This window comes from Amphiura filiformis, chromosome 6 (genome assembly GCF_039555335.1).
Source record: "Amphiura filiformis chromosome 6, Afil_fr2py, whole genome shotgun sequence".
In the NCBI taxonomy this organism is placed as follows: domain Eukaryota; kingdom Metazoa; phylum Echinodermata; class Ophiuroidea; order Amphilepidida; family Amphiuridae; genus Amphiura; species Amphiura filiformis.
In genome coordinates this window covers 732,475-758,795 of record NC_092633.1, presented here as the reverse complement: position 1 = coordinate 758,795, position 26,321 = coordinate 732,475, and the positions used below count along the sequence as shown (strand labels likewise).

Here is a 26,321-nt window from a genome sequence, read left to right as displayed (position 1 = left end):
GGGGGTCACAAAAGTGCTACCCACCAGCGTCCAACCACCTCTGAAATGCACCCTTAATGGCGAAACACATGCAAAATCCTACCCTAAATGGCGTAGCACAAGCAAAAACCATACCCTAAATGTCGTCAACTGAGAAATATCTAATTTATACCCTAAAGTGGCGTAAACAAGAAAATGAGCTAATTTGATACCCAAAGTGTCTTTTAAATGTTGCAGACCTATATATACTAAAGAAAACATGCACAAAGGTAATAAGAATCAATTAAAAATGGTGATTTTTATCATAGTATAGTGCAAACTCACTCAAACAAGAATATTACTAACCCTAAACGTCTGAAAAAGGACCCCCAAATGGCGATGCCTTCTGAAAGAGTACCCCTTTTTCAAAAAGACGTCAACGACGCTGTGTTGTGAAAAACATACCCTTTAGACGTTTTTCTTGGACGCGGGTGCGTAGCAAGTCAATTAGTGAGTGACCCCGGAGTATAAGAAGTGGTCTGAGAGTGTGCCAGAGAGTGCTCTGTAAATCATGGATCAAAACGCTCCTTAAATAGCATGCGCATATTGCGAGAGCCAGCGCGGAGTGAGCAGAGAGCACGACAGAGAGATTCATGCTGCTCTATGTGTCTATCTCAGAGAGAGTATCAGACAGATCTGAGTCAGTACCAAAAGTAAGTGTAATGCTTTTTAAGGTTATGACCTATGAGTCTACAATAAATTTGGATCAGAAATATCCACATCTAGCCAAGTCTTAATACCCCTGCCAGTAGTAATACAATCGTATAAGTATTAAGTTAGCCTGGTATTGTTTGGTCCCAATGCTACCATGGACTTTATGCTGAAGGCACATAGTACAACAACATCACAGAAGTAACTGCAATGCTCTGTAAGGTTATGAACTTACAACCTCTGATTCTCGAAAACTTAACTCAGAAACATTCTCAAGCTGTCCGGAGTCCTGTTTGGTTGTCCTGCTACCTGGGCTTCTAGCATGAATACAAAGCACACCAACATCTTGGAAGCAAATGCAATAGGTGATGACTTCTTAATCTACAATAAACTTGGCTCAGAAACAGTCTAGCCAAGGACAGATGGTCCTACAAGTTACTAAAGGTCTAAGACTTGATTGTTAGGTCACACTTCAAGAGCGCTCGATCGGGTCATTCTCATGGGGGCAGATAGTTCACCAATATCATAGAAGGATAACTGCAATGCTTTGTAAGGTTGCAACCTTTGACTCTACAATAAACATGATCAGGACTCTGAACCCCATTCTGTTAGATGTTCTGCTTGCTTTGATGTGGAACCTCAGTGGAACCTCAGCTCAAAAAATCAATCATGTGGTACTTCTGAAAATCTAATGAGGAAGCCTGCTACAGAAGGAAGGTACAGGGCGAGATGGCAGAGCGGTTAAGGCGTTGTGCTGCCGGCCGGGAGATACGATCGACGAGGGTTCGAGCCTTGGGCTTGCCTTAGGTAACAATTCTCTTCCCTCCCAAAAGTTCCTTTATGGTCGGAAATCCTTCAATTGAGTTCATTTACATCACAGAATTTAATTGTAGAATTTCTTCTCACCCCCATACACTGCTTAGCATGTGCAGATATAGGTAGTGTATGTGCGACGTCCGTGATTCGGAAGTCACGTAAAGCCATTGGTCCCGTGTTCAGGAGGATTCATCCCTGTGCACGTTGAGGTGTCAGAGCTATTCGAAAGAGAAGGGGGATCATCCCCAGTTCTGATATCTGCACTCAACCCTCTAGGTTCAAGAGGACAAGATGGGCGCGATACAACTGTACATAGGTTGTCTACCCATAAAATCCTGTAGAATGTAGAATGTACATAGGCACAACATCATAGAAGTATAACTTAAATGCTCTGTAAGGTTGCGACCTCTGATTCTACGAAAAATTGGCTCAGAAACATTCTCATCAAGCCAAGTCTTATTACTCCTGCTAGAAGTAATACTGTAATACAATCAAAAGTATTGTGTTAGCATGTCCTGAATTTGGTCCCACTGCTAGATGGATTCTCATGAATGTACATAGCACAACAACGTCATTAATAAGTAATTGTAATGTTCTGTAAGGTTGTGAACTTACGACCTCTATTCTTAAAGAAAAACTTGGCTCACAAACATGCTTATGTAGCCAACTTGAATCTATGATTAATCTGATCCTGCCAGGACCGAGTAATGCAATCTAACTCATATGTTAGCCAATTCAAAGAAATATTGCTTAATATAATTTTTGTACCAAAAATTTCAAGGCTCTCAAAGTACTGAATCTTGTCTATTTATCTACCTCCAGTTAGCGGCACTAGCTTTGAAGTTCAGTGTGGTCTGAGTTCGCTTAACGTTACTTGGTGCATGTATATACTCCACATGTGCGATCAAAGTGGCACATATCGTCGGGTGTATTACATAGCGACGTACATGTATGTTGATTTTTGTCATTTTTATGAAAATTGGCCAATGTATTTTAAATAGTGAGTAGTATAATATTACCAAGATTTGAAGCTCAAGTTTGCATAATTAATTAGTTAATTAATTATGCAAATGACGGATGTTGATATATTACATTACCCGACGTTTTACATAGTGGCGTATCTAAACATCCGTCACTATGTAAAACGCCGTTTACTCGGAAAAACAACTAAATTGTATGGCGTATCTGTCACATCCGTCACTATGTAAAAACATAATTTTTCAACTTGAGCGTACGTAATTCAATATTGTTCATTGAAACCTACATAATTTCTTGACGGATGTTGATAACTGGGTATAAACCGAAAACTTTTACGTAGAGCAGATATTCAATGGATCATTATTTTAGTAAAATATCACTTTTAATAATTTTTTAATGGTTCGAGTTGATTCGACAATTATTTAGAGACATTATTTCAAAGCTTTGCCATTATAAAAGGGATGATTAAATAATAAAAAAGGGAAAATATGATCCTTTTTAATGAGTAGGTTATTGAAAGATGATCAAAATATGTTTAGAGGCGGCTCCAAATTTACAGATAATACAGTGTAAATTGGTAAAAACTGAATACAATCATTGGCGTTTTGTAAAAAGAAGTTACAGCTTGTGTGATTAGCTATATCATGAGAGTGAGTACTAGAAAGATCAGGAGTAAATGCTCAAATACAATATGCCATGTATGTCGTAGGCACTCGTGACGAGTCGGTTTTATCATGAAAAAAGCGTTTAATAATAAGCGTAAAGAACCGACGGATGCTTCGAAGTCCTTCCTTGATCCGACTTTTATACGCAAGACATAGTGACGGATGTGTGACAGATGTCCATAGATCAACACGAGAGACCAGATTAGCGTGCGCGATATTGGCGCAAGACATAGTGACGGATGTTAGGGTGCAACGTTTTCACGTTTTTACATACTGACGTATAACTTTGTAATCATTTTACTGATTTAATAGCGAACAATTCTTCATGTGATAGATGTTTCAAGATACTTTAGATACTAGTTTTTTAAAACACAGCAACTTTTGGAGGATTTTACTTGACAGTGTTCTGCTATGGTTGATCACAAATCGGCGTACTCTTTGATCGCGTCTAACTCAAAAACTTTTTTTGGCGAAGTTTAACATCCGTCATTATGTAATACACCCGACGATATGTACCCGCAAGAAACAACACTAAGCCAACACAGCACACGCTGAATTTCATAGTGTTGCTGAATGGAGGTAGTGATATAGACTATAGTAAGAAAACCTAACAACGCATGAATATATTTCTCATTACAGCTAGATACATTGTACTTTCTAGTGCAAACTGAAAGCTTACATCATTTAGATTGTTAAATTGTGGTCAAACTTAGTGGATGTGATCTCCATTCAGCTTTTTGTTACAATTAGGAAATAAATATATTTATCACAAATTCAGCTTGCAACATGATGACAATAAGCGTGCACAATTTCACAGCATTTAGCAGTATGTCCTTGGTAGTAATGATTTCCAACCCAGTTATTTATTCCATACACAAAACAAATTATTCACACTACATGCACTTATCATTTTTTTAAGGCATGATCTTCATTCGTGTGTTGTCTTTTTTAAAGACAGTTCTTGTTTTGATTTCAGATCCCATTTCATGACTCAACACATTGAATTAGACAGGACTTTAATCTTGCATGTAATTATCCCAAATGTAATATGCATTCTTGTTTTATTAAGTTTTATAGCTAATATGTGACCTGCTACCACAAAATGAGCGTAAAATCACAATTTGGTAGTTTCGAGATTTCCTGGCTACTGCGTTGATGTTCTTTGTTTCACATGCACCTGTTCAAGTCAGTAGTATGTCTGTATGTCCTTTGTGAATGGCAGCACAATGGGTCATTCATAAAGGGCATACTGCTGGCATGTACAGGTGCACGGCAAACCCAACCCCCTATCCACCCACTTTTAGATTCTCAAGCACACCCTGGCTCAAATAAGCAATTGTAGGCTGCAAACAATAATTCCGTAATGGTACAGCACTTTGACGGTGTCTCACGCCAAGCAATTCCATCCAAAAAGTTGACAGCCCTGTGAAATTTTGATATCAAAGTCAGCAAGACAAACTCAAATCGAATTCAGTAAGACTGAAAGCGTAGAAAGTGTCAACAAAATGGACCAAATTAACATTAAACTCTGCTCTTGAAAAATATACCAAAATCAGCCATACACTTGTAAGTACTAATCCCTTTGAACTGGTATCAGTTTCAAGATCAGTCCTCACTAAAAAAAGTCAAACCAAAAGAGCTCAGACTAAGAGGATCCCCTTGCATAATTCTATTGTAAATTTGCCATATTGGATTGTGTAGCATGGGGGCCAAAGAACAGTTACTTGTTGGCAAAAACCAGAAATCTAACATTGGTGATCTACATTTTGTTTGAGCCTGGCCCCATCAGGACCCAAGCGTGTCTCCACACGGAGCAACTGTTTAAACAAACAAACAAACTTCAAGCTTGATGTATATTACTATTGGGCTATTCCAGTTGAAATCCATACACCCCTATGGAGGACATGACCTTAATCTCTCACACAGGGAGTGTAGATTACAAATTGAGTCACCCATTCAAGCAACCCCATTTGAAATTCACGACCCCTATATGGATTTCATCTGGAATAGCCCATTCTGCAGGTAGAGCTTGGCGCACATTGTCAACACAAAATTACACACAGAACACTTACAAGTCAAAGTTTGTTAGGTGTGGTGAAATAATCCAGAGATGCACGAACTGGGGTTACTATTCCAAACCCAGCACTTTTTGTACATTACAATGCATACAGCCTGTAGTATACTGTACGGAGTAAAGCGTAGTATCAACACATCCGTCAATAGCCTCAGATTTGAGTATGTTATGCATTTTGCCCGCTCCATGAGTGACATACAAACATAGTAGAATCCAGACACTTACAATTATTGGTCCTCACAAAAATCTGGTTATCAATATCACTATAATTGGGAGCTAAAAAAAGATGCTAGTTTGCGTCTGACAATCGACTCCACACAACCTGTGATTGGATAATAGCATGTAAAAGGAAGGTCCATTTACATTTATCTGGCGCCTTTATCGGAGGAAAGGAATCGCCGGAAATGGTGAAAATGTTGGTACTTTTATTAGGCAAAAGCAACTTTTCTAGGCATTGTTAACATGGTGCATTTGGAAAGAAAGTTTCCTATAAGACGAAGACCTAACTTTTGAGACAGTTTGTGTGTTTGATTTAAGGTGCTAAAATTAACCATAGGGCACTCTGTTTTACAGCTGCGTTCAAAAATTCCAATCATCACAACATATTGTTTCTGAGTTTGACAGACAGATGACATCAGATGCAAACTAAGTCTTTTCAATTGAGTCTCAGATTATAATACATTTATCTAGAACCCCTTCACAGAAGACGTAGGCCTATATTACATTTACATTTACAGGCATTTATGGCGCCATTCACCAAGATACCATGGCGCTTACAAAAATATACACAAAAAGTCAAATAACAAGAGAAACAGTTCAAGAAAACAAATGAGTCTTTAGCATAGACTTGAACACGGATGTGGTCGTAGCAGATTTTATGTCCACAGGTAATGAATTCCATGCTTATATGTTATCAAGACAAATGTAGTTTATACAAAAAGGTTTACAATCATACCCAAGCTTCTCCTCCAGTCAAAATCAGCCCAATCGTAATCCACATAAAAACTCATGATATCAGGCGAAATGTATGTATACACAAATTCATATAGTCCACTCACACCCGCTGAGTATCTCCTTCAATGTCCCATCAAACAAAGTACAGCCATCAGGAAACTGTTATGAAGCTGTACATCCAGTTCACCTTGAGGTACAGACTGTTGAATTCCTTGACATACATGTAACTTTCCCAGTACGCACACTCTGAGCATGAGCTACTACATCCATATTATCAATATAGAACACTTTCTAAGTATACATGGATGACTGACAGCTCTTTGAGCCAGGGCTGGGCTGCAATAATCACACCAATCAAAACTGTATTAGCAAAGTGTTAAAAATCAAATTTCTGTCTCGTTCAAATGTTACAATTTTCTACTTCTCTATCATTTTCCCAAATGTTCTATTCCCCAAAATTACCTATTCTTTTGCAGCAGACAAGTATGTATTAATCATGTTAATGAATGTTTCCTGAATGTTACAGTTTGCGTTTATATAAAAGTAGACCTGTTGAGCGTGAAAATAAACAAGGTGCAGAATTTGACACTTTTGTTGAAGTGTCTTTTCATTGCAGGTGTGACCTTAGGGAGGGGAACTCTCAGGTCATCCCCCAGTATATAATCGTATAATACCCTTAGGCTATGTCACATCCGCCTGGGCTAATGTTATGCCATGCTTTACTGCAACTATATGCAAGGGAGTTAAATCCCCTTTAGGCTGTGCTATATAGTTACAGAAAATTAATATACAATTTCCAAAGTGAAAACCCACAAATTTTTTAAAGGGACAATTCTTATATATTTACCAAAACACTCATATTCCAGATTGTGACTAAGGGACCGTTCACAAACACTTGTTAGGGGGGAGCCTGATGCAAAATGGGGGGAGACCCTTAAAAGTTTTGACCCTCCTAAGGGGGGCCCTGAAAAAATTGACCACAAATTTTCCTGGAAAAATTGAGTTTATATGCTTTTCTATAGGGTAGACCCATAATTTTCATGTCAAAAAAGGGAGGGAGCCCTGAAATTTTTGAGGTCGGAAAAGGGGGCCTAAAATGTTTGTGATGAAATATTTTTGCATCAGGGCCCCCTAACAAGTGTTTGTGAACGGTCCCTAAACATAAATGTGCTAAAATAATAATAAACTGTGCAACGGCAAATGTGGAAGTAATCTAATAAATACAAAATCTAAATTTAACCATGAACCCCTTCTGCCACAAGTGAGGCTGTAAATAAGGCAACCATAATCAAGGGTCTGTGTTGTTTGACAAATCACTATCCATATCTAATTAAGTTTCTTCTGCGTGTTCTGCCATCAATTAGATCAAGTTCTTCTACATGATAACAAGAATTACGTGGTTCATAATTAAGGTGGCCCCCACACAAGAGTGTGTAAATAACATATTTGGTTTGCAAATACAAATAATATGCAAATAAGCTCATTAATATTCATAAATATGCAAATAACACGACACAAAACAAAACTATACAGCACATCTGGCCACCAAATATTATCACAATACCAAATTAAAAGTTGACCATTCATTGCATTTATAACAGCACATCTGCCACCATATACTATCACAATAGCGAGTTAGAAATTGATCATTTATTGCATTTCAGCTGCAGTGCAGATTAATGAAAATGTAGGCAAAATATGCAAGTAAACTCATCAATATTCATAAATATGCAAATAACATGACACAAAACTATACAGCACATCAGAAGTTGTGTTGGAGCTGCACAGTGGATTAATGAATTTGCTTCCACCTGGACAGCTAGCCAAACAAGCAACCAGGTAAACAACCAGGCAACCATTTGGATGATTACATAAGCCCCACATATATGTGTATGTGTGTGTGGAGGGGCAACAAGGTAATGAAGTCAACTTAAGGTTGTACTACACCCCCTGATAAATTTTGTGACTAATTTTGTATTTTTCTCAAAAAATAACTACACACTGGTAATGTATATTATAGGGGCAAGGACTGCACTGAAATTTCAGTGATTCAAGACAAGTGGTAGACTATGCCATAGTCAAATTTTATTAAAAATATGTTATTATTATTCATGATGAACCCATTTTGTTGAACTCAAAATTATACAGATGTTTAATCAAATTAAAGTATTCAATAGTAAAATGGTCATAAAGAGTTAAAAATATCAGATGATTAGTGACAATAAAAGTAATTGAATGCAACATTATCTTGCATAATTATAATGGCTCACTTTAATACTGAACAATTCTGATTTTGGAATCTGCCAGTTTATTGATAGCGAACCCCGAAAATCTGACTATGGACTTTGAATTTTAAGCAGAACTTTACCCCGGGACTTTGCTCTCTAAAAACACACTGTCAAGCACACTTGTTTATCAGTCCATTAACCACAAGTACTAATGGTATAGTACAAGACGCGCTAGATGTTTGATGAGAGATTAACTTTCAGCGTCAACACAAAAGCGCCATAAATACCACAGATAGTTGTGTGCGGTGTAGTTAATGGTAATGGCGCTGGCCCGGAAGATTTAAACCATAGCGAGATATGGGCGACCAATCACAAGGCAGATCCATTTAAAGATGCATTACATCATGGCCATAGAGTCCCGTGTTAAAAATCTTAACCGCAAGGCAAAGTCAGTAGTCCACTTGGGAAGCTAACAAACAGAGGGAGTGCGGTGACTGAAAAGATCAGATACATATGTGAAAATCTATCAGTTGCACACAAATCAATATAAATCAGAGTTTTATGCTTAAATGTAATAGCCAGAGTATGCAAAATGGGCAAGTGGACTACGGAGAAATTTAGACAAGTGGTTGATTATATATATTAAGAAATGAGATACATTCTAGCGGTACCTCTTTTCTTATCATAAATAATGTACCGCTTGTCTTGAGTCACTGAAATTCCAGTCTAGTAACTGGATTCCTTGCCCATATAATATACATGTACATAACTTTTGATCCAGTGTGTTATTATTTTTTGAGAAAAATGCAAAAATAGTCACAAATTTATCAAGGGGTGTAGTACCACCTTAACAATGCCATCAAACTAACCTCCCTAGAAATACCTGTATATACATGTAAACTCAACCCAGAAAGTATCGAAACGATTATAGATGGTCAGATGTATTGGGAACTGAGATATATAGCAAAAACCTATTTAATGTATATAAAGCGCAGCTTTCTCCTGCGCATTTTGATACCTCTTTTGTTGCTCTACGATATCATTTGGTCGAGTTATGGGCGCTTAAGTGGCTTCAAGTCGGATTTTGAAAGTTGCACTTAGCTCCTATTCAAGCCAAATGCGTTGTACTGTGACCAATAAATGACCATTGATAGACAGTGATGGTGGGCACACCAAGTATTGAGATGTCAGCAGAAAGAGTTTATGAGCTAAGTTTAGTGTGTGTGTACCGACGAACGCATTTGGCTTGAATAGGAGCTAAGTGCAACTTTCAAAATCCGACTTGAAGCCACTCAAGCGCCCATAACTCGACCAAATGATATCGTAGAGCAACAAAAGAGGTATCAAAATGCGCATGAGAAAGCTGCGCTTTATATACATTAAATAAGTTTTTGCTATATATTTCAATTCCCGATATATCTGACCATCTATAATCGTTTCGATACTTTCTGGGTTGAGTTTAGTAATAGCTTAGCTTTACATGCAATAGCATGTAGTTATAGTAAAGCCTATTGAAATAGGCTTTGTTTTAATTAGTCTTAATTAGTAGGAAGTTATTAACTGATTAGAAGAGCAATGTACAACTATTAAAGTTCCAAGAAAAGCAGCACTGTGACTTTGTCCAGTCTGATAATAGTTCATTGTTATGTAATTGAAACAAACACCAGTATACAAGCACCATGATCATATACACTGTGAGTGCTAATTTGTGCTAAATGGCCTACTGTTATGATAGTTATACTGGGTAGACCTATATATACCCATTTCAAACATCACTGAATAGATTCATCAGGTTTGAAGATAAATACATACAAATTTCTTTTAAACAAAACCAAATTTTACTCACTAGTTGGACGGTTTCGTTTTTCATGGACGAAAAGCATCATCAGTCAATATTGATTGATGATCACATCTTCCGGTTGGAAGAATTCCGACCACAGAGGGTGTAGATTTGTAGAGGATCATATACGTGACTTAGATGGTGGGCCCCATCGTCCCTATTCATGATGTTGGGTCATCTTCTCCAAATTAAAATGGACTCCTTGATGCGTCTTATATTTGTGTTACACTCCTTGCCGGAATTGTTATTGAAACAACCAACAGTATACAAATGTACAAGCACCATGATCATATACACTGTGAGTATATGTGCTAAATGACCTACTGTTATGATAGTTATACTGGGTAGACCTAAACACCAGTATACAAGCACCATGATCATATACACTGTGAGTGCTAATTTGTGCTAAATGGCCTACTGTTATGATAGTTATACTGGGTAGACCTATATACCCATTTTAAATATCACTGAATAGATTCATCAGGTTTGAAGATAAATACATACAAATTTCTTTTAAACAAAAGCAAATTTTATTCACTAGTTGGACGGTTTCGCTTTTCATGGACGAAAAGCATCATCAGTCAATATTGATTGATGATCATATCTTCCGGTTGGATGAATTCTGACCACAGAGGGTGTAGATTTGTAGAGGATCATATATGTGACTTAGATGGTGGGCCCCATCGTCCCTATTCATGATGTTGGGTCATCTTCTCCAAATTAAAATGGACTCCTTGATGCGTCTTATATTTGTGTTACACTCCTTGAGATCATCAATCAATATTCTGATGATGCTTTTCATCTATGAAAAGTGAAAACGTCAAAATAGTGAGTAAAATTTGGTTTTGTTTAGCAGAAATTGTATATTTCTTTCAAACCTTTAAACCAAATACATAATAAATGTCCAACCAAATCATATTAAAATGCTCTTCATGGGTACTGGGTACACAAATATCCTGACAAATACAAGCTCAAAATCTCGGGAAGCCCTGCCAGAGCAGTTCTTCTGGGGTGAACCAAACCTGCTGGTTATCAAATTAATCAGTGACAAGTTTATATCTGTTTTGAAATGTGCTAATTGATGTTTTAATGTTATTGCATCAAATTGCACCTGTCAAATCAGAGATAACCTTGTCACTGATTAATTGATAACCAGGCAGGTTTGGTTCATCCCAGAAGAACTGCCTGGCGGGGCTTCCTCTTTAACAGAGATAAAATAGAAGCGTGACAATCCAACAACATTTTGCTAAAATATAGGTCTACCTACAAGAGTTCTGCACTTGTAAGTATATCTACAAAATGAGAAATAATCCAATGTTCACAATGCCTATATTTTGTTATGGTACACACATGTTAATAGACATTTTCAAATTGAGGTTTTCGGGAGACACCTGCCTTTTATTTATGATGACCCAGTTTATAATAATATTACGGGTCATCATGCAGCTGTTGGGGCGCAGCACTTGCACTAGTTGTGCTTTGCGTAATGTGTGTACTGGTGAGCGCTTTGTGAACCTACATGAGCACAAGGGCGCTTGTATACGCTTACATGTGACAGGTAATGCGTAGGCATGGCCTGGTTTTTTAATGTTTTCGATGCCGATTTGAAAATTAACGAATGAATAAAAACAAAATCGATTTATTCTTAAAAATGTAGAAATGTAGAAACTAAAGTTTTGTCATTGATTATATTTAACAACAAGCAGGTTTCATTATGACAAAATAGAGGAAATAACTAGTTTCACTTTTTTGATCCCAGAATTCAATGTGCTAAATAATTGTCATTGCTTAAGGGTAAACGCTGCTGTGCCTTGATATTTGAGTATTATAGTGCACAGTTTAATGCATGATCCTGGAACCTAGGATTGACGGCAGATATCAGAACCGGGGATGGTCCCACTTCTCTTTCCGAATAGCTCTGACATTTAACGTGCAGAGGGATGACTCCTCTAATACACAGCCCCAACAGCTTGACATGACTTCCGAACCATGAGATGTTGCACATACACTACCTATATCTGCACATGCTAAGCAGTGTATGGGTGATAAAAAATTCAACAATAGTTTACAGAGTAACTGAACATAACTGTAGGATTCCTGACCCAATAGGAACATTTTGGCAGAGGAAGAGAATCTCACCAAAGCAAGCCCAAGGCTCGAACCCACACAGATTGTGTTCTCCTGGCCAACAGGTTAATACCGTAACCACTCAGCCGCCCCACCCTCAGTTAATTGCAGTTTCCACTTGCAACATCAGAAAAATAAACACTAAATTTTTTCAATGAAAGAGTATTATTCTTTTTTGCCCAATGCACAGAAATGGAATTTGATGTTAAAAAATCCACAACTCATTCACAGTTTAAAAAAGCAGTTAAAAGCCACTTCTTATATTGATTTGAATCTGTTTTATCATAATTATGCAGTTTTATTATATGCAGTTGTTTTACCAAAAGTGCAAGTTTTTATGTAATTAATGTTTTATTCTATAAAGGACCCCAATTTTTATGTATATTCTGTTCTGGTGTATTGTATAATGTTTTTGAATTGCCAAATAAAATCTATCTATCTGCCACAAGCACCAATTATGATCTTGAATAGCACCACACCACTGAGCATTACCGTCAATCAGTCTTGAAATGTGGGTGGGAGGGGGGGGGGGACTATTGACTTGAATTGTCAAAAAGTGGCTGAAAAAAACAAAAAATATCTCATTGTGCCAAAGGGGGAATAGATGGGGGACACATCCCCCTGTCCTCCGTAGATTGACACCCATGCCACAGAGTTGCATGATTTCCATGTAACATAATGACTTATGGGATTGTGTATTTGGTCAGTTTATGACAGAGTTAGTGTTGAATTATTTAGCAAGAATAACTAATATTTTGTTAGCTTCATTCATTTCCTTTCAGAAGTGGACAGGAAACAAGCCTTCCGCACCCTGTGTCTTACTCAGGACACTTGGTACAGCCAACCACAAGGTCAATTTCCACCAGCAGTTATTTTCATACTAATCATAACAAAAACTAAACTACTTCATGCTCTTTTTAGCCTTAAGGGGGTACTACACCCCTGGCAAATTTTGTGCCTATTTTTGCATTTTTCTCCAAAAATTATAGCGTTGGTGACAAGTAAGATATGTATATTATAGGGGCAAGGACTACAACTACTGCACTGTAAATTCAGCAACTCAAGGCAAGTAGTTATTGATTTATTGATCAAATATTGGTTTTCCCTCATTTTTGACTGTAACTCCACAACTGTTGTCTGTGCTGAAATAAAATTTACAGTGCAGTAGTTGTATTCCTTGCCCCTATAATATACATATCTTACTTATCACCAATACGCTATCATTTTTGAGAAAAATGCAAAAATAGGCACAAAATTTGCCAGGGGTGTAGTACCCCCTTAAGTAAATAGTAATTGCCTCATCAGTAAGTGCTCCATTTTGCCGAGCGTATTGTTATAATAGGACATAAAGTTTGGTTTATTTTGCTACTATTGCTGAAAGAGCTTCACTGGCTTCCAGTAAATGAGCATATTACCTACAAACTACTCACATTCTCTTATAAAAGTAGACATGAAACAACACCACTGTACATACAAAATCTCCTAAAATCTCACACATTTTCTGATGGTATGTTCCTACGATCACATGCTGATGGCAGTCTGCTTGAATGTAATAGAACTCACACAACATATGGGGATAATGCCTTCTGCAATTCTGTGCCAGCTCTCTGGAACCAATTACCTGTAAAACTTTGTACTTCACCTAGTCTGGCCACTTTTAAATCTAATCTGAAAACCCATTTGTTTCCAAACTAAGTTTTTTATTTTTAATTAAGTTGTACATTTTATTGTAGCCTAAGATGTAGTGTAAGTTGTAATTTGTGATCATTGTAAAGCGCTTTGTTCATACTTATGCTAAGGTGCTATATAAATTCTGTTTATTGTATTGTATTATATTCACACACACTTTACATGGTGATCACCAGGCAGTGATACATTTTGTGCCTGAATCCAATTGTAGCAAAATAAGCCAAACTTTTCATTCTCTTACATACACATAAATACTTTTACAGCACTGTCCTGCAGGCTGCACCACATTCTTCAATTGACCTCAATGTTTATCAACAAAGGCAAGGGACTGGTATAGCCATATGATTGAGCGAACTGCATTCAACCACTACACTGTTAATATTCTTATTGTGATGCGGGCACAGGCCCTGAACAAAATATGATGCATGCGCATACTGCCAGGCAATGATGTCAGAAGTCAACTCATCTATAGGGTCTGTAGCTGCACCCTCCAAGACTGGCTACTTTTCTCTAGTGTTTATCATGCAACCTATGTGGAAAAGAACCAGTTGTAAGTTTTAGGTAATGTTGTATGGTGTCATGCCACTTGCCACTCTGATGGCAATTTTTATGTCACTTTGCTATACCAATCAGTTATTTTATTGTGCAGAAGTTCCCTTCAACAATCTATATAAATAAAAGGAAGTCGCTAAATCTTGTTCGCGAATAGACTCAGAGATGATTTCACTTTCAGCTCTGATTTATTCGTACATTGATCGGGTACATATTGCCATTAAACCATCTGAGGTTCATTTTTGCAAAACTATTCAATCACTATGGAAATAACAAAAAAAATGGTCCGTTGCTAGGCCGTTGAGGTCAACAACCTTACGGCTCAGGTCATTAGTGGCGAGTCACGCACCGTGACACGTACTGCGTCTGGGTTTATAGGTCGCGCGCCGCAGAGGGTTGTCTGATGGTCTGAGGAGGGGGTGGTGTCCACGCGCGCGCAGAGGGTTGTCTGATGGTCTGAGGAGGGGGGGGTGTCCACTCAGAATTGAACACTTGATCAAAATAAAGGCCTAGGCCTAATTGAAGCCATTTCGGGGATCATTTTTGTTTTGTCATTGCTTTAAAGTGTACAGGTGTCAAAAACAGAAGCCAAAACGGACACTTCTTTATACGCAGGGGGTATCAAGGGGGGTGAATATTTGAAAAAAAATCAAAATAAAGGCTCAATTGAAGCACCATTTTGACACTAATATGAAAGTAACGTACCTGTCCCTACCAGAGTATGACACGAGGGGTCTATCGAAGGCGATTATGGTCAAAAAGGGGGTTATTCAGTAATGGGGGCCCCCAAGAAAATGTGTGAGAACGCTAAAATTCAGTGCCATTAACCGTAAAACATAACTTTCTGGGCAACGTTTTGTGAAAAATTTTGCCTTTTGGAAACTGAAATTGCTACAAAAATGTTAAATTAGTTCACAATGCGCGCGAAGCGCCTAAAATATTTGCAGATTTGGTGTAAATTTGTATTAAAAAATAGGGGGTCATTGGGTGTAAGCTGGTGAAAAAAGGGGTCATTGGGTGACAGATTTGCAAAATAAATCTGAGGGATTGAGTGAGTATAACAACATTATCACAGATCTGGATATTCACTTAAATAAAAGTTCTTACATGACAGGAGCTAACATGATTATCAACATCTGATTATTGCTGGATGAATAATCTACACCAAGACAGCATGATTATCATCACCGTTTACTCCCGTTTACTAAACACTCCCGTTTACTAACCGCTCCCGTTTACTCAACTAGCGGGGACCCGCGCGAAGCGCGGGTCTCCCGCTAGTATTATTATAAAGTAAACTAAACATATCAAAGCTATCTAGGCCAGCATGCATATATTAGCCTACACTGGCTATCCAGGCTTGTGCATTTGTATGAGCTTGGAACGGTCCATGGTTTTCCATGGATTAGCATGTGTTCCTCACAGACCAACCTGGGTAAACAAACAAACAATAACACAAAAAGAAACTCCTCACTTATATAACCCATCATTTATCTAAACCTGCTTATGTTATGACAATTTGATTGTAACCACAGCAGCAGATAGGTGTATCCCATCATGCTCTGCAGTACCACAGTAGAACTGCACTTGCCATAGAAAGTGTACACAAAATCCCTCACTTCAACTTTCAATTACTCGCTTATATCAGGGGAGTTAAGACTTTTGTTTGAAAAAAATATGATCTCCAAAGTATTGTGAAACTATCCATAGCTCTCAATATCTAAGCCGCTCTTACTTATGTTTTGTATGTGGAGCAAGCAGATGCATGATGGGATACTCCCTTCAGCTGCTGTGGATTGTAACTGTCATGTGCAGCATTTTGTTAGCTCTACTTGAAACCACATTTGCTACCAAAAGCTCTAATATGACAAATATGACACGATCTGGTCATAGGGGCCGAAGGAGGCATTTTTGAAAATTACATTATACATACAGTAGGCTATCATTTACTGAAAACACCAAAGGTCTAGCATACTTGGTTCAAAAGTTACGATTTTTTTTATGTCTATTTTCTTATGCATTTGATTGTTTTTTACTCCATATTTTTACCTTTATTTCAGTTTCAAATTTGCCGCCTTTGGCCCCCATGGACCAGATCGTGTCACAAATATTGATATCAGCGTATGAAACTTGGTGCAAATCAAAATGATCACGCAGATGGAATTCTATGCATGGTCAAGCTTGCATACCCGCATTGAGCCCCTCTAGGGCATGGTGCGATCGATATGACCTAGCGATTGTTTCTGGCTGTGTTATGGTCACTCTCTGCAATTCACCTCTACAGCTCTGCATGCTCCTTTCTTTTAAAATTTGCAACTTTTACAAATGCACCAAGTTTCATATACTGGTATCAATCTTTGTCAATTTAGAGGTTTTGGTTGCAAACGTGGTATCAAATTAGAGCTAACAAGATGCTGCACATGATTGTGTCAATCAAATCGTCATAACATGAGCAGCTTTAGATTTATGACGGGTTACATAAGTGAGAACTTTCTTTTTATGTTGTGTTTATCATCGTAATTAAGCAACACGACCAGAAAGAAGTATTTTTGCACTGTTTAAAGTTCAACTCAATGCCTTCATGTAAATAATGCTTAGAATCATGAACTTTTACAGCTAGTAACAGCTGGTAACATCACAGGCTACGTGATTTCACAGAACTGACTACATATAACAAATATAGGCAGCAAGTTACTACAGGAAGGAAGGGATGTATATAGCTTGTATAACAATACGGGTGACTGTGTGTTACTATGTGCATGGACTCTTTCAATGCCTATTGTATAGTAAAAATGAGGTCATTCGCTATCACTCAGTTTAGTTTCAATTTCCACATATTGAAGTTGACAAAATTGTAATTTTGCTGCTCTTCCCCCTTCCCTTTCAATCTATAATACAATCCGGGTGGAGAGTACTCAAGTTTTGTTTGCGTAGGGGTGTGCCACTGAGAATTTGAAAGTGGACCCATCAATACAAATTTTTCACAAAATTTGGCCCCATCGATCATAAGTCACAATTTTCAGCCAAATTTTGTAAAATTTGGCTACAATGAGGGTAAAAATTTGAGGATAGAATTGACAAATTTTGAAAAAAGGAATGTTAGCCATCCATATACCAAAATTGTCCTAGAAAAGGGGATCATTGATATATTAATTATGAGGACAAAAAAGCTACACATGTTTGGCAGGTCAAATCTTTTTTTTAAAGAATCTACACCTTTTAAGATCTAAATTTCACCGATAATTAGAGTTGAACACTGCATCAAAATATTTAAAAAGCTACATTTCGACTTTGAAAAAAAAGCGACTGTGATTTGTTTATTTCTTGGGTCGGTCGGGTAAGGGCAATCAAACCTTTTTTTAGGCCTTAGCAACAAGCAACTCATCTAGCTTGATCCTATACCTGCACATAACATTTATACGCTCACACAAACATAGTATCCAATGCAGTATAACCGAATTGTCAATAAAATCCTCATATTTTTTGCTTTCAAAGTCACTTTCAATCTCATAATCTGAAGTATCCATATCTTCATCATCATGGTCGAGTACGGCAGCCAAAACATTGGCCGCTGACATGCGTTTTGATGCCATATTTTGGTGGTTTTGTTCACTATTTTTGCTGAAACATTAGCAGAAGCCTTGACCTGATCCTGTATGCCTAACTCCTGCTATAACAAGCTATCTGATTGGCCTAAATGGTCCAAATGGCAAAGGTTGTATTGACGTCATCTGTATGCCGGAAAAACGGCATTTTGGGTATATGCAATGTGATGCCAGAAAAACAGAGTTTCGGGTTCAAAGGGTTAAACTATGATAACATAAGTTTGATTAATATAGCACAACAATAAATCTTCTATAGTAGGTCTACTTCTGTCATACTATCCATATCAGCCTTAAGGCACTACAGATCCAGGTAGCATAATGTTGACCTACTTTGTATGTGTACTGTCTTCAGTCTAGTCATTCTCTAGAACTCATATACATGAAGTAACCACAGCCAGACCACTATTAAACAGGGTGCGGTCCGATTTTTTCATGTTCTGTTTTCTCTCTAGCATTGAGGTCTGCCATTAAACAATGTTTCAAAATTTTGAGTTGTATAGCTCAAGCGGTTTCGATATAAGAAGCAAAGGCATGTAAAACAATGCCCCATAGTTTAATCCATAATTTCTTTTGTGGTTCAATGTTATTGTTCACACCATTTAAATGAAACATATCTCTGGTGTTAAATTTTACTGGGATAATGAGAAAAATATAAGCTTTCTTCCAATACCAAAATGTCAGTTCTGATGAAGAAAAATGGGAATGAGGTTGTCAATCAGATCAAAACCCTTTAAGCCATATCACATCACTATTTGCACATCACTATTCACTGTCTGTTGTGATACACTTTTCAAAGGGGGAGTGCAAAATTATGATACAAATCTTTAAACGCAAGCATTCTATTGCATCTCATACTTCCATTTTCAATCAACATTGCACCTCAGTTTCAAATGTAGGGTGCCCACAAAAGTAATTTAGAGGCCTGACTACAGCACAAGTTTTGAGTTGTGGTTTCCATAACATGTGCATCAAATTTCCAAACTCAAATCGCAAAATTTTAAAAGCCCAATACTGTTTGGTTCAGTGGTGTAGTCAATGGGGTAAGGGGCAAGTGATTAGCCCCCTATGAGAAGCCTTGCCCTCTTGTCCTCCCTGTGATGTTTGCCACCCTGATATTTAAGAATTTTAGACTTTAGCCCATTTATTATCATTTTCATCGAATTTTACCTCCTTGAAAGTTGGCTTGCCCTCCCTCCCCCTGTAAAGCCCTGGCTACACCACCGATTTGGTGCACTTGATAACTCTTGTGTATCAATCAGCGTGTTTATAATGAGCTCCTCCCATCACTGGATCATGATGTCAGAAAGCACAACACACATCAGTATCATTTGTCATCTGACTAAAGACTATCTGTTTAAAATTTAATTAAATGTAATGAGAATTGAACAATCACTGACCAATGAGAAAGCCCCTTACTTGCTTCTTGAAAGAACAACTTATCTTATTGGTCAGTGATCAATCACTATAGTGATTAACAGGACACGCAGACAGAGATTTGTTGCAGTGACCCAGACTATATTTCTGTACTTTTCCAATTTGTACGGATGTTTATAATGGTTACCAAAATTGCTCATGCATGAATGCAATGAATGAGCTAGAAGCCATATCTTCCTGTTTTAGAAATTGACAAAATAATGAAATCTTTGTCTGAGCAAGACAGTCAAACTTAAACAAACCATTCTAAACATAGATACATAAGCAGAGGGAGCTGTAGGGGAATGAACACTTATTTTTTATGGGAGAAGATGACTTTAATTAGTTACACAAGGAGTGTGAATTTCAAATGGGGTTATTTTAACGGGCAATTCCATCTCAAATCTACAACCCCTGTGTGGGATATTAAATATGTCTTCCATCTATTAGGGGGTGTATGGATTTCAACTTGAATAGCCCATTTTTACTTCATGAACAGACTGACTACCTACCTCCCAAGTCAAAAGGCAGCTATATGTTATTTATATTTACATATCATGTATTTCTTCTTGGGAGGAGAAAGCTGCCATGTATATTATTCACCTGATTCTTGTTCCTCCTCCATCTTCTGAGCCTCGACAGGATTCTTGAGAGCACAGCATAGTCCATTGTTTGATATCTTATAGCTGTTAATTAGCTCACCCAAATTGCTGAATGGATGCTGCTTGACTGGATCTGAAGACTTCAAATAAAATAAAATATGGAAAATGAAATTGTTAGCCTCTTCATAAACAGTGTTATAAATATAAGGGAACAAACCAAAAGTTTGATGATGTCCTATAAACCAGGGGTGTGAAATGGCTTTAAAAAAAAGCGGAAAATTTACCAACCAGTGGGTTTCGAAAAAAATCGGAAAATTTACCTACCAAACTACAGTACAAATTCGATGCTATTCAGCAGTATTTCAAAAGCAAAAAATTGAAGATTATAAGCTTCCATTTCATGGCCTAAATGTGAGTGTCGCTTGACAAAATTACATTTTATGGTAGCCATGATGTATCTTCTCTTAATTCCATATGCTTTTTATGAAATCCAATGTGAAACTTCCGATGGATGGTTTGGATTGTAAATCACTTACGAACAATCACATAATTTCGTATTTCCCCACAGCAACCACAGCGCCATTTTTAACATCATCCGATGGGCGCAGTTCCAGAACAAACGTATTACACAATGAGTATGGACGAGGAATCAAAGAATATCGCGATGATGTTATGACCTGCGTTTCATGACCCGGATTCATGACCTTTCAAACATCGTTAATCTTATTTCCAGTCGTTTTATTGCAACACGTAATGCTATCAGAAGTGCACAGACACTATTTTGATTTTTGATGTTTAAAAAAAAAGCTGAAATTGAAATCGGTCGGAAAAATGAAAAAAGCGGATTTCCGCTCTGTAGCGGAGATTTCACAGGCCTGATAAACGAAGGTCCTTTTGTTCGGAGGCTGACCCCTCCCTCCCTCCCTCTAACGTAAGTGTGATATGTTGAAAATTAAAATCCAAAAGACTGAACTTTGACCATTATTTTAACTAGTTGTTACAAACATAATTTGACAAATGTTTACAAACGTAACTTTTTGACCCCCTAATGGAAGGACTTCAGTTGATTGGACATCATCAGCCTTTTGATTTGTGCCTGAACTATTGTCATTGTAATTATTTTAATATCTGTTTTAGAGTTAGGCAGTAACTGGAAACAACAGCGATTAGACCCAAAGAGTACCATTAACTCAAAATTACCGCCATGTGTAATGCTATGATAAATCCCAGGCTGCCATTTTGGTTTGTCACCAATGGAGGGCAAATAGTGTACCTCTAGCATTTATCGGCTTAAGCCCAAACTGGAACGATACTTGACTATTTAAATTTGAGCACTGCAAAAGTTTGAAAATACAGCAATTAGCATAACATGTTACATGCACAATCAGAAGTGTGAGAGGCCACAGATCAAAAAAGAGGAAAATTTCTAAAACAAGGATTGAAAAACAGTGTAAAACCGGTGTAAAACACCAAATATAGGCTGAAAATAAAAGAAAATCTGTCAATTTTGGCAACAAAAAATGAAGAAATCACACGTCCTTGCAGACTGCAAACAACCACACACTTCAAATCACAGTTTGCTGGGAGCAAGGCGAAATAATCCAAAGGTACATTATGTTGCCCTCCATATGCGGTACATTCAAACATGGCAGAGTTGGTACTCTTTGGTTCTACCTCATTATTGGAAATGGAAACATATATATCTTTTCCAATTTTCCAAAGGTTACTATAAAAGTGGGTCAATGAACGGAATTGGAGAGGGTGGATTCAATCATTTTTGGATATACATATAACTTGCGGAGGGAAAATAGTGTTCCCCAGGATAGATTGTATCAACAGGCAGAGGCGTGGCCAGAAACCATCAACCCAGGGGAGAGCCAACCCGGGGGATAGCCCACACAGGAGGCTGCATGACTGAAATATGCCCAGAGTTGGTTGATTTTACATGATCTGAGTACACCACTGCCAATCCATACACCTGACAAATAGTATATTTACTAGATCTATGGCAGTATATTTATTATCCATTTGGCTTCCTCGCGACAGTAGATAGTGTTCGTGTGTGATACACACGCAATCCAAGGTGGTGCATCTGTTGCGTAAGATGCGGCGCAACATGACAACGCCCTATAGATACACCACTTTTGATCGTGTGTGTATCACTCGCAGACGCTACCGTCTCAAGGCAGCTAAATGGACTATAAATACTTGAATGTTTGCATTATTCTGCCCATGATACAATTTTTGTAAATGTGGCACCGAATGCTTCTGAAGATGGCACTCGAAAGTTCCAAAAGTCCAGCCCCTAAAAAAGACTTCTCTAGGGAAAGATTTTAATCTTACTCACTGATACACATACATGTGCAACATTGTGTCACTACATATTTTCCAAAACCCACATGTTCTTAAAATAAAGTGATGCATAAATTGATCCTATGCCATATAGGATGTAACACATAGGAGATATGCAAATGTTCCTGTTTTAATCCTGACATATATGTCTACAGTCCACTTCATGTCAAGGAAGCCGTATGTTACCATAGTGACCATAATTCCGCACATCTCATTTGCATAAATCAAATGTGTGTTCAGAACATTAACCTCTACCCACATAGCATACAAAATAGGCTATTCAAATCAAAATCCATACACCCCCTGTCCCCCTATGGAAGACATGACTTAAAATCATTCAGATCGAGAGTGTGAATTTCAAATGGGGTTACCTGAATGGGTGACTCCATTTGAAATTCACACCCTGTGTGTGGGAGATTAAGGTCATGATATGTCTTCCATAGGCATGAGTGGATTCAACTGGAAGAGCTCATTCAAAATATGTTATCTAAATCTAGTATACAGACTTCGCCTACATACATTTGGAAAATGGGGGCAATATAGGCTACTACGATCAAGACAAGAAAGAAGTACGGTGGAAATTCTACCTTCATCGCCATAAATGGACATGACTCCTTAATTTCAACCAACTCTCTCGCAGTGCTGCAACAACATTGATAAGGTGGGAAGGTGTATGGAGAGTGTTAAAGAAGAAATGTGTGTAAGAGTCTAAGCCATGGGTAGAGGAAGACGGAAATTAGGAATGAAAGATTATAGGACAAAATTTATGCACTGCAGGAAAATGGCAGATTTATGCCCTTATTACCCAGAGGCCATCTTGGTTCATATCTAGGGACTTTCCTTCACATTTGTTTCCACATTTTTCCACATTTTCCATGAAATATTCTGATCACATGGATGCATGCATGGTATTCATTTTAGTGTGTAAATTATCAACATATATGGTCTTTTGAGCAAATAATATTTTAGCTTAGATGAACTGTCTATTTTTCTAAACTCTTCTTCATCATTATCATAAGTTTCTTGATATTTTAAGAGTCTTCATTTTTAACATCCTGTCTAGGAAACATGCATAATTTGGAATTTAGTTCAAACTATCTCTTCGCATGTAGTTACGTTAGGCTGCCCTCTATAGGTAGATGGGATACTACTGGCACTTCTTTGAGACGTCTTCAAATGAAAACTTTAAAATGTTTCAAATAAATGAATTTTGTTGCTAATATTCTCCTCAAAATTCACCTTTTGCCGTGCAACTACATATAAATGTTTCTCAATATGAATGTGGATACTCAGGAAGTTATTATCATCCCAGTTACTTTTCTTGCAAAGATGCTCCAATTAAATTATTATTATCAGACTGGTTATTACAGTCAGAGGTGCCACTCAGTTTCACTCAAAAACCCTGAAACTGGTGAGAAAAACATGAAAAAGCATGTGAATGCAGACCAAAAAGCCCCAAAACTGGCTGAAAATAAATAAAAACACAGGAATTTTGACTTACAAAAAAACTGAATTCAGGCTAAAACCGAAAAAGTGGCATCAGGCTAAAACCCTGAAAAGTGGCATCTCTGTTACTTATAAAATAGCAAGACATGATGTGTCATCAAGTAAACAGTGGCAGTGCCAGGAATTTTTTTTCAGGGGTTGGGGGGGGGGGGTGGGGGCCTTGAGAGGGCAAAGTGAGTTTCAGGTGGGGGGGGGGCAAAATCAACATATTTTATGCGCATAATTGCCATAAAAAGTGGAAATGTTCATAACTTTGGGTTTTTACTGGGGGGCAACAGTTCTGACTGGGGGAATTTGCCCCTTCCCCCCATGGTGCTGCCACTGCAAGTGAATATTTTTAACAGCTTTTGGCAAAATTCAAATTAGCTAACATTATGAATGGTAACAATTTACTGCATTTTATGTTTAAAAAAGCTTAAATAGATTTGTTTAATTATGAACATGTGAACGCTAGATTTTATAAAAGACAACTCCTTTCCTCAGATTTATGCAGCTCAGTCGCAAGTATCTTCCATTTTTTAAACTCTCACACCTCTTTTTTTAATTTGTTAAATTTTGACAGTATTTCAGTACACCATTTTTGGAGGTTAATTCCTTTCACTTTTTCCCAACACAGCAGCATTCCATTATCTCAATTTCCATTATTTTGTTCACCAAGTTAGACAGTTCTTTTCCTTTTTCTCAGACTTAAGGTGACACTAAGAGCACTGACCTTTTCAACATTTTCGTTTTGGCCTATAGACAGGGGGTGGCAACTAGTCCACTCACATTTTTTTTTAAAAGGTATAGTTTTCCTTTTAATATACAAACCTATTTTTTTCTGAAAAATCTGGGTCACTGATTATCGTATTCTTGCAAAAAATGAGTAAAAAGTGTAGTTTTTCAAGTGTGTGTGCGTACATTGTTTAGGATGTCATTAAAAATCAGAAAAAAGCCATGTTTGACAGGACCTAGCACACTGTAGAAATGCAGCCAAGAAGAACCAGAACGGACAGGATGGTATTCCTGGGTTGGCTTGGGATGTGTATTCTCGGATATGGGCAGCGTTAGTGTCCAGTGCCATCAAGCAAGCTAACTAGTGTCAAAGTGTTTGACAAGCTATTAAAGTGTCAAAGTTTTCAAAAACTTTGAAGAGATTCATCAAAAAATAACTCATTTAGGGTATACAAATTGTCAAAAATCATATAAAGGATATTGAACATGAAACATGAAAAAATGGCAACTTAAAATAATGACTGTGTTCCGTTGTTGTAGGGAAGTAAATGTGATCAAAATATGTGTTTAGGGTATTATGGAAACCCCAGAAAAATACTTGTTTGGGGTCCATTCTGAAAGCTCATCCATACACTGTATGATATCCTGCACCTCTGAATACAAGTACCCAGCTGCTTTATGTGCAAGTCCTGCACCCTGGCAAAAGAACTGTTCACGGTATCAATGTAGCTCGAGAGCAATGCAGGCATCTTGTGATTATTGAGGTACATGTGTGTCAATGTCAAGATATGGAAAAAAAATGTGAAATGTTTCCTTCTTAATGGCCAAAGGAACCTAAACAAGACCTAAAAAACAGCCAAGCACAATATTTGAATTACATGTACAAAGCTATTTTCATTGATTTGAAGTCTTTATTTTTCTCAAAATAAGCTCTCAATGGTTTTCAGATAAAGCGTCACCTTAAACAAGACTACCATATTTGCTGATATCATTCACTTTTTATTACAGGAAGGATGCATGCTGAAAAACTGCTATCGAGTCTTCAACACCTGGAACGTGTCACATTAAAGCATATTGAACAGAGTACGGAGCATTGTAGTCTGTCAGAGCATAGCAGTGGCAAGGTTTCTAATGGGCTATCCCAGTTGAAATCCACACACCCCCTATGGAAGACATGACCTTAATCTTCCACACAAGGAGTGTGAATTTCAAATGGAATTGCCTGTTTGGGTGATTCCATTTGAAATCTTCACCCCATGTGGGAGATTAAGGTTGTGTCTTTGATAGGGGTGTGCAAATTTCAACTGGAATAGCCTAAAAGCCTAATACAGTATACCTCACTCCGTTGTGCAAGTTCACAGGCCTACAAAAGTTTCATTGAACTGAGCGGGCATTGGGATAGATTGAGGTAGATTATTCTTTGATTTACCGTACCTGACATCACCCGATGTAACAGTGTACAAGACTTCTAGCAGCAAAGATCTAAAGATTTGAAGATTTACTAACTTGAAATAAAAAGGAACTGTGATGGAAAACT

The 26,321-nt window shown here is 37.6% G+C and overlaps 2 protein-coding genes across 4 annotated transcripts in view; both read right to left on the bottom strand.

Annotated features, from left to right (window-relative positions):
• The window catches only part of LOC140154788 (phosphatidylinositol 3,4,5-trisphosphate 5-phosphatase 1-like), a 107,043-nt gene that overhangs the window by 68,525 nt on the left and 12,197 nt on the right, over positions 1–26,321 (bottom strand). For 2 of the 3 annotated variants that reach the window (XM_072177359.1, XM_072177360.1), the window contains exon 4: positions 20,214–20,352. In XM_072177359.1, coding sequence (XP_072033460.1) covers positions 20,214–20,352 — 139 coding nt within the window. Of the gene's footprint in view, positions 1–6,157; positions 6,334–20,213; positions 20,353–26,321 lie in introns of those variants that run through there. The other variant, XM_072177362.1, reaches the window with a different exon arrangement.
• The window catches only part of LOC140154790 (density-regulated protein-like), a 260,777-nt gene continuing 237,136 nt past the window's right edge, over positions 2,681–26,321 (bottom strand). The window contains exon 8 of the mRNA XM_072177364.1: positions 2,681–2,698. The gene's annotated coding sequence lies outside the window, so the exon portion shown is untranslated. The remainder of the gene's footprint in view (positions 2,699–26,321) is intronic.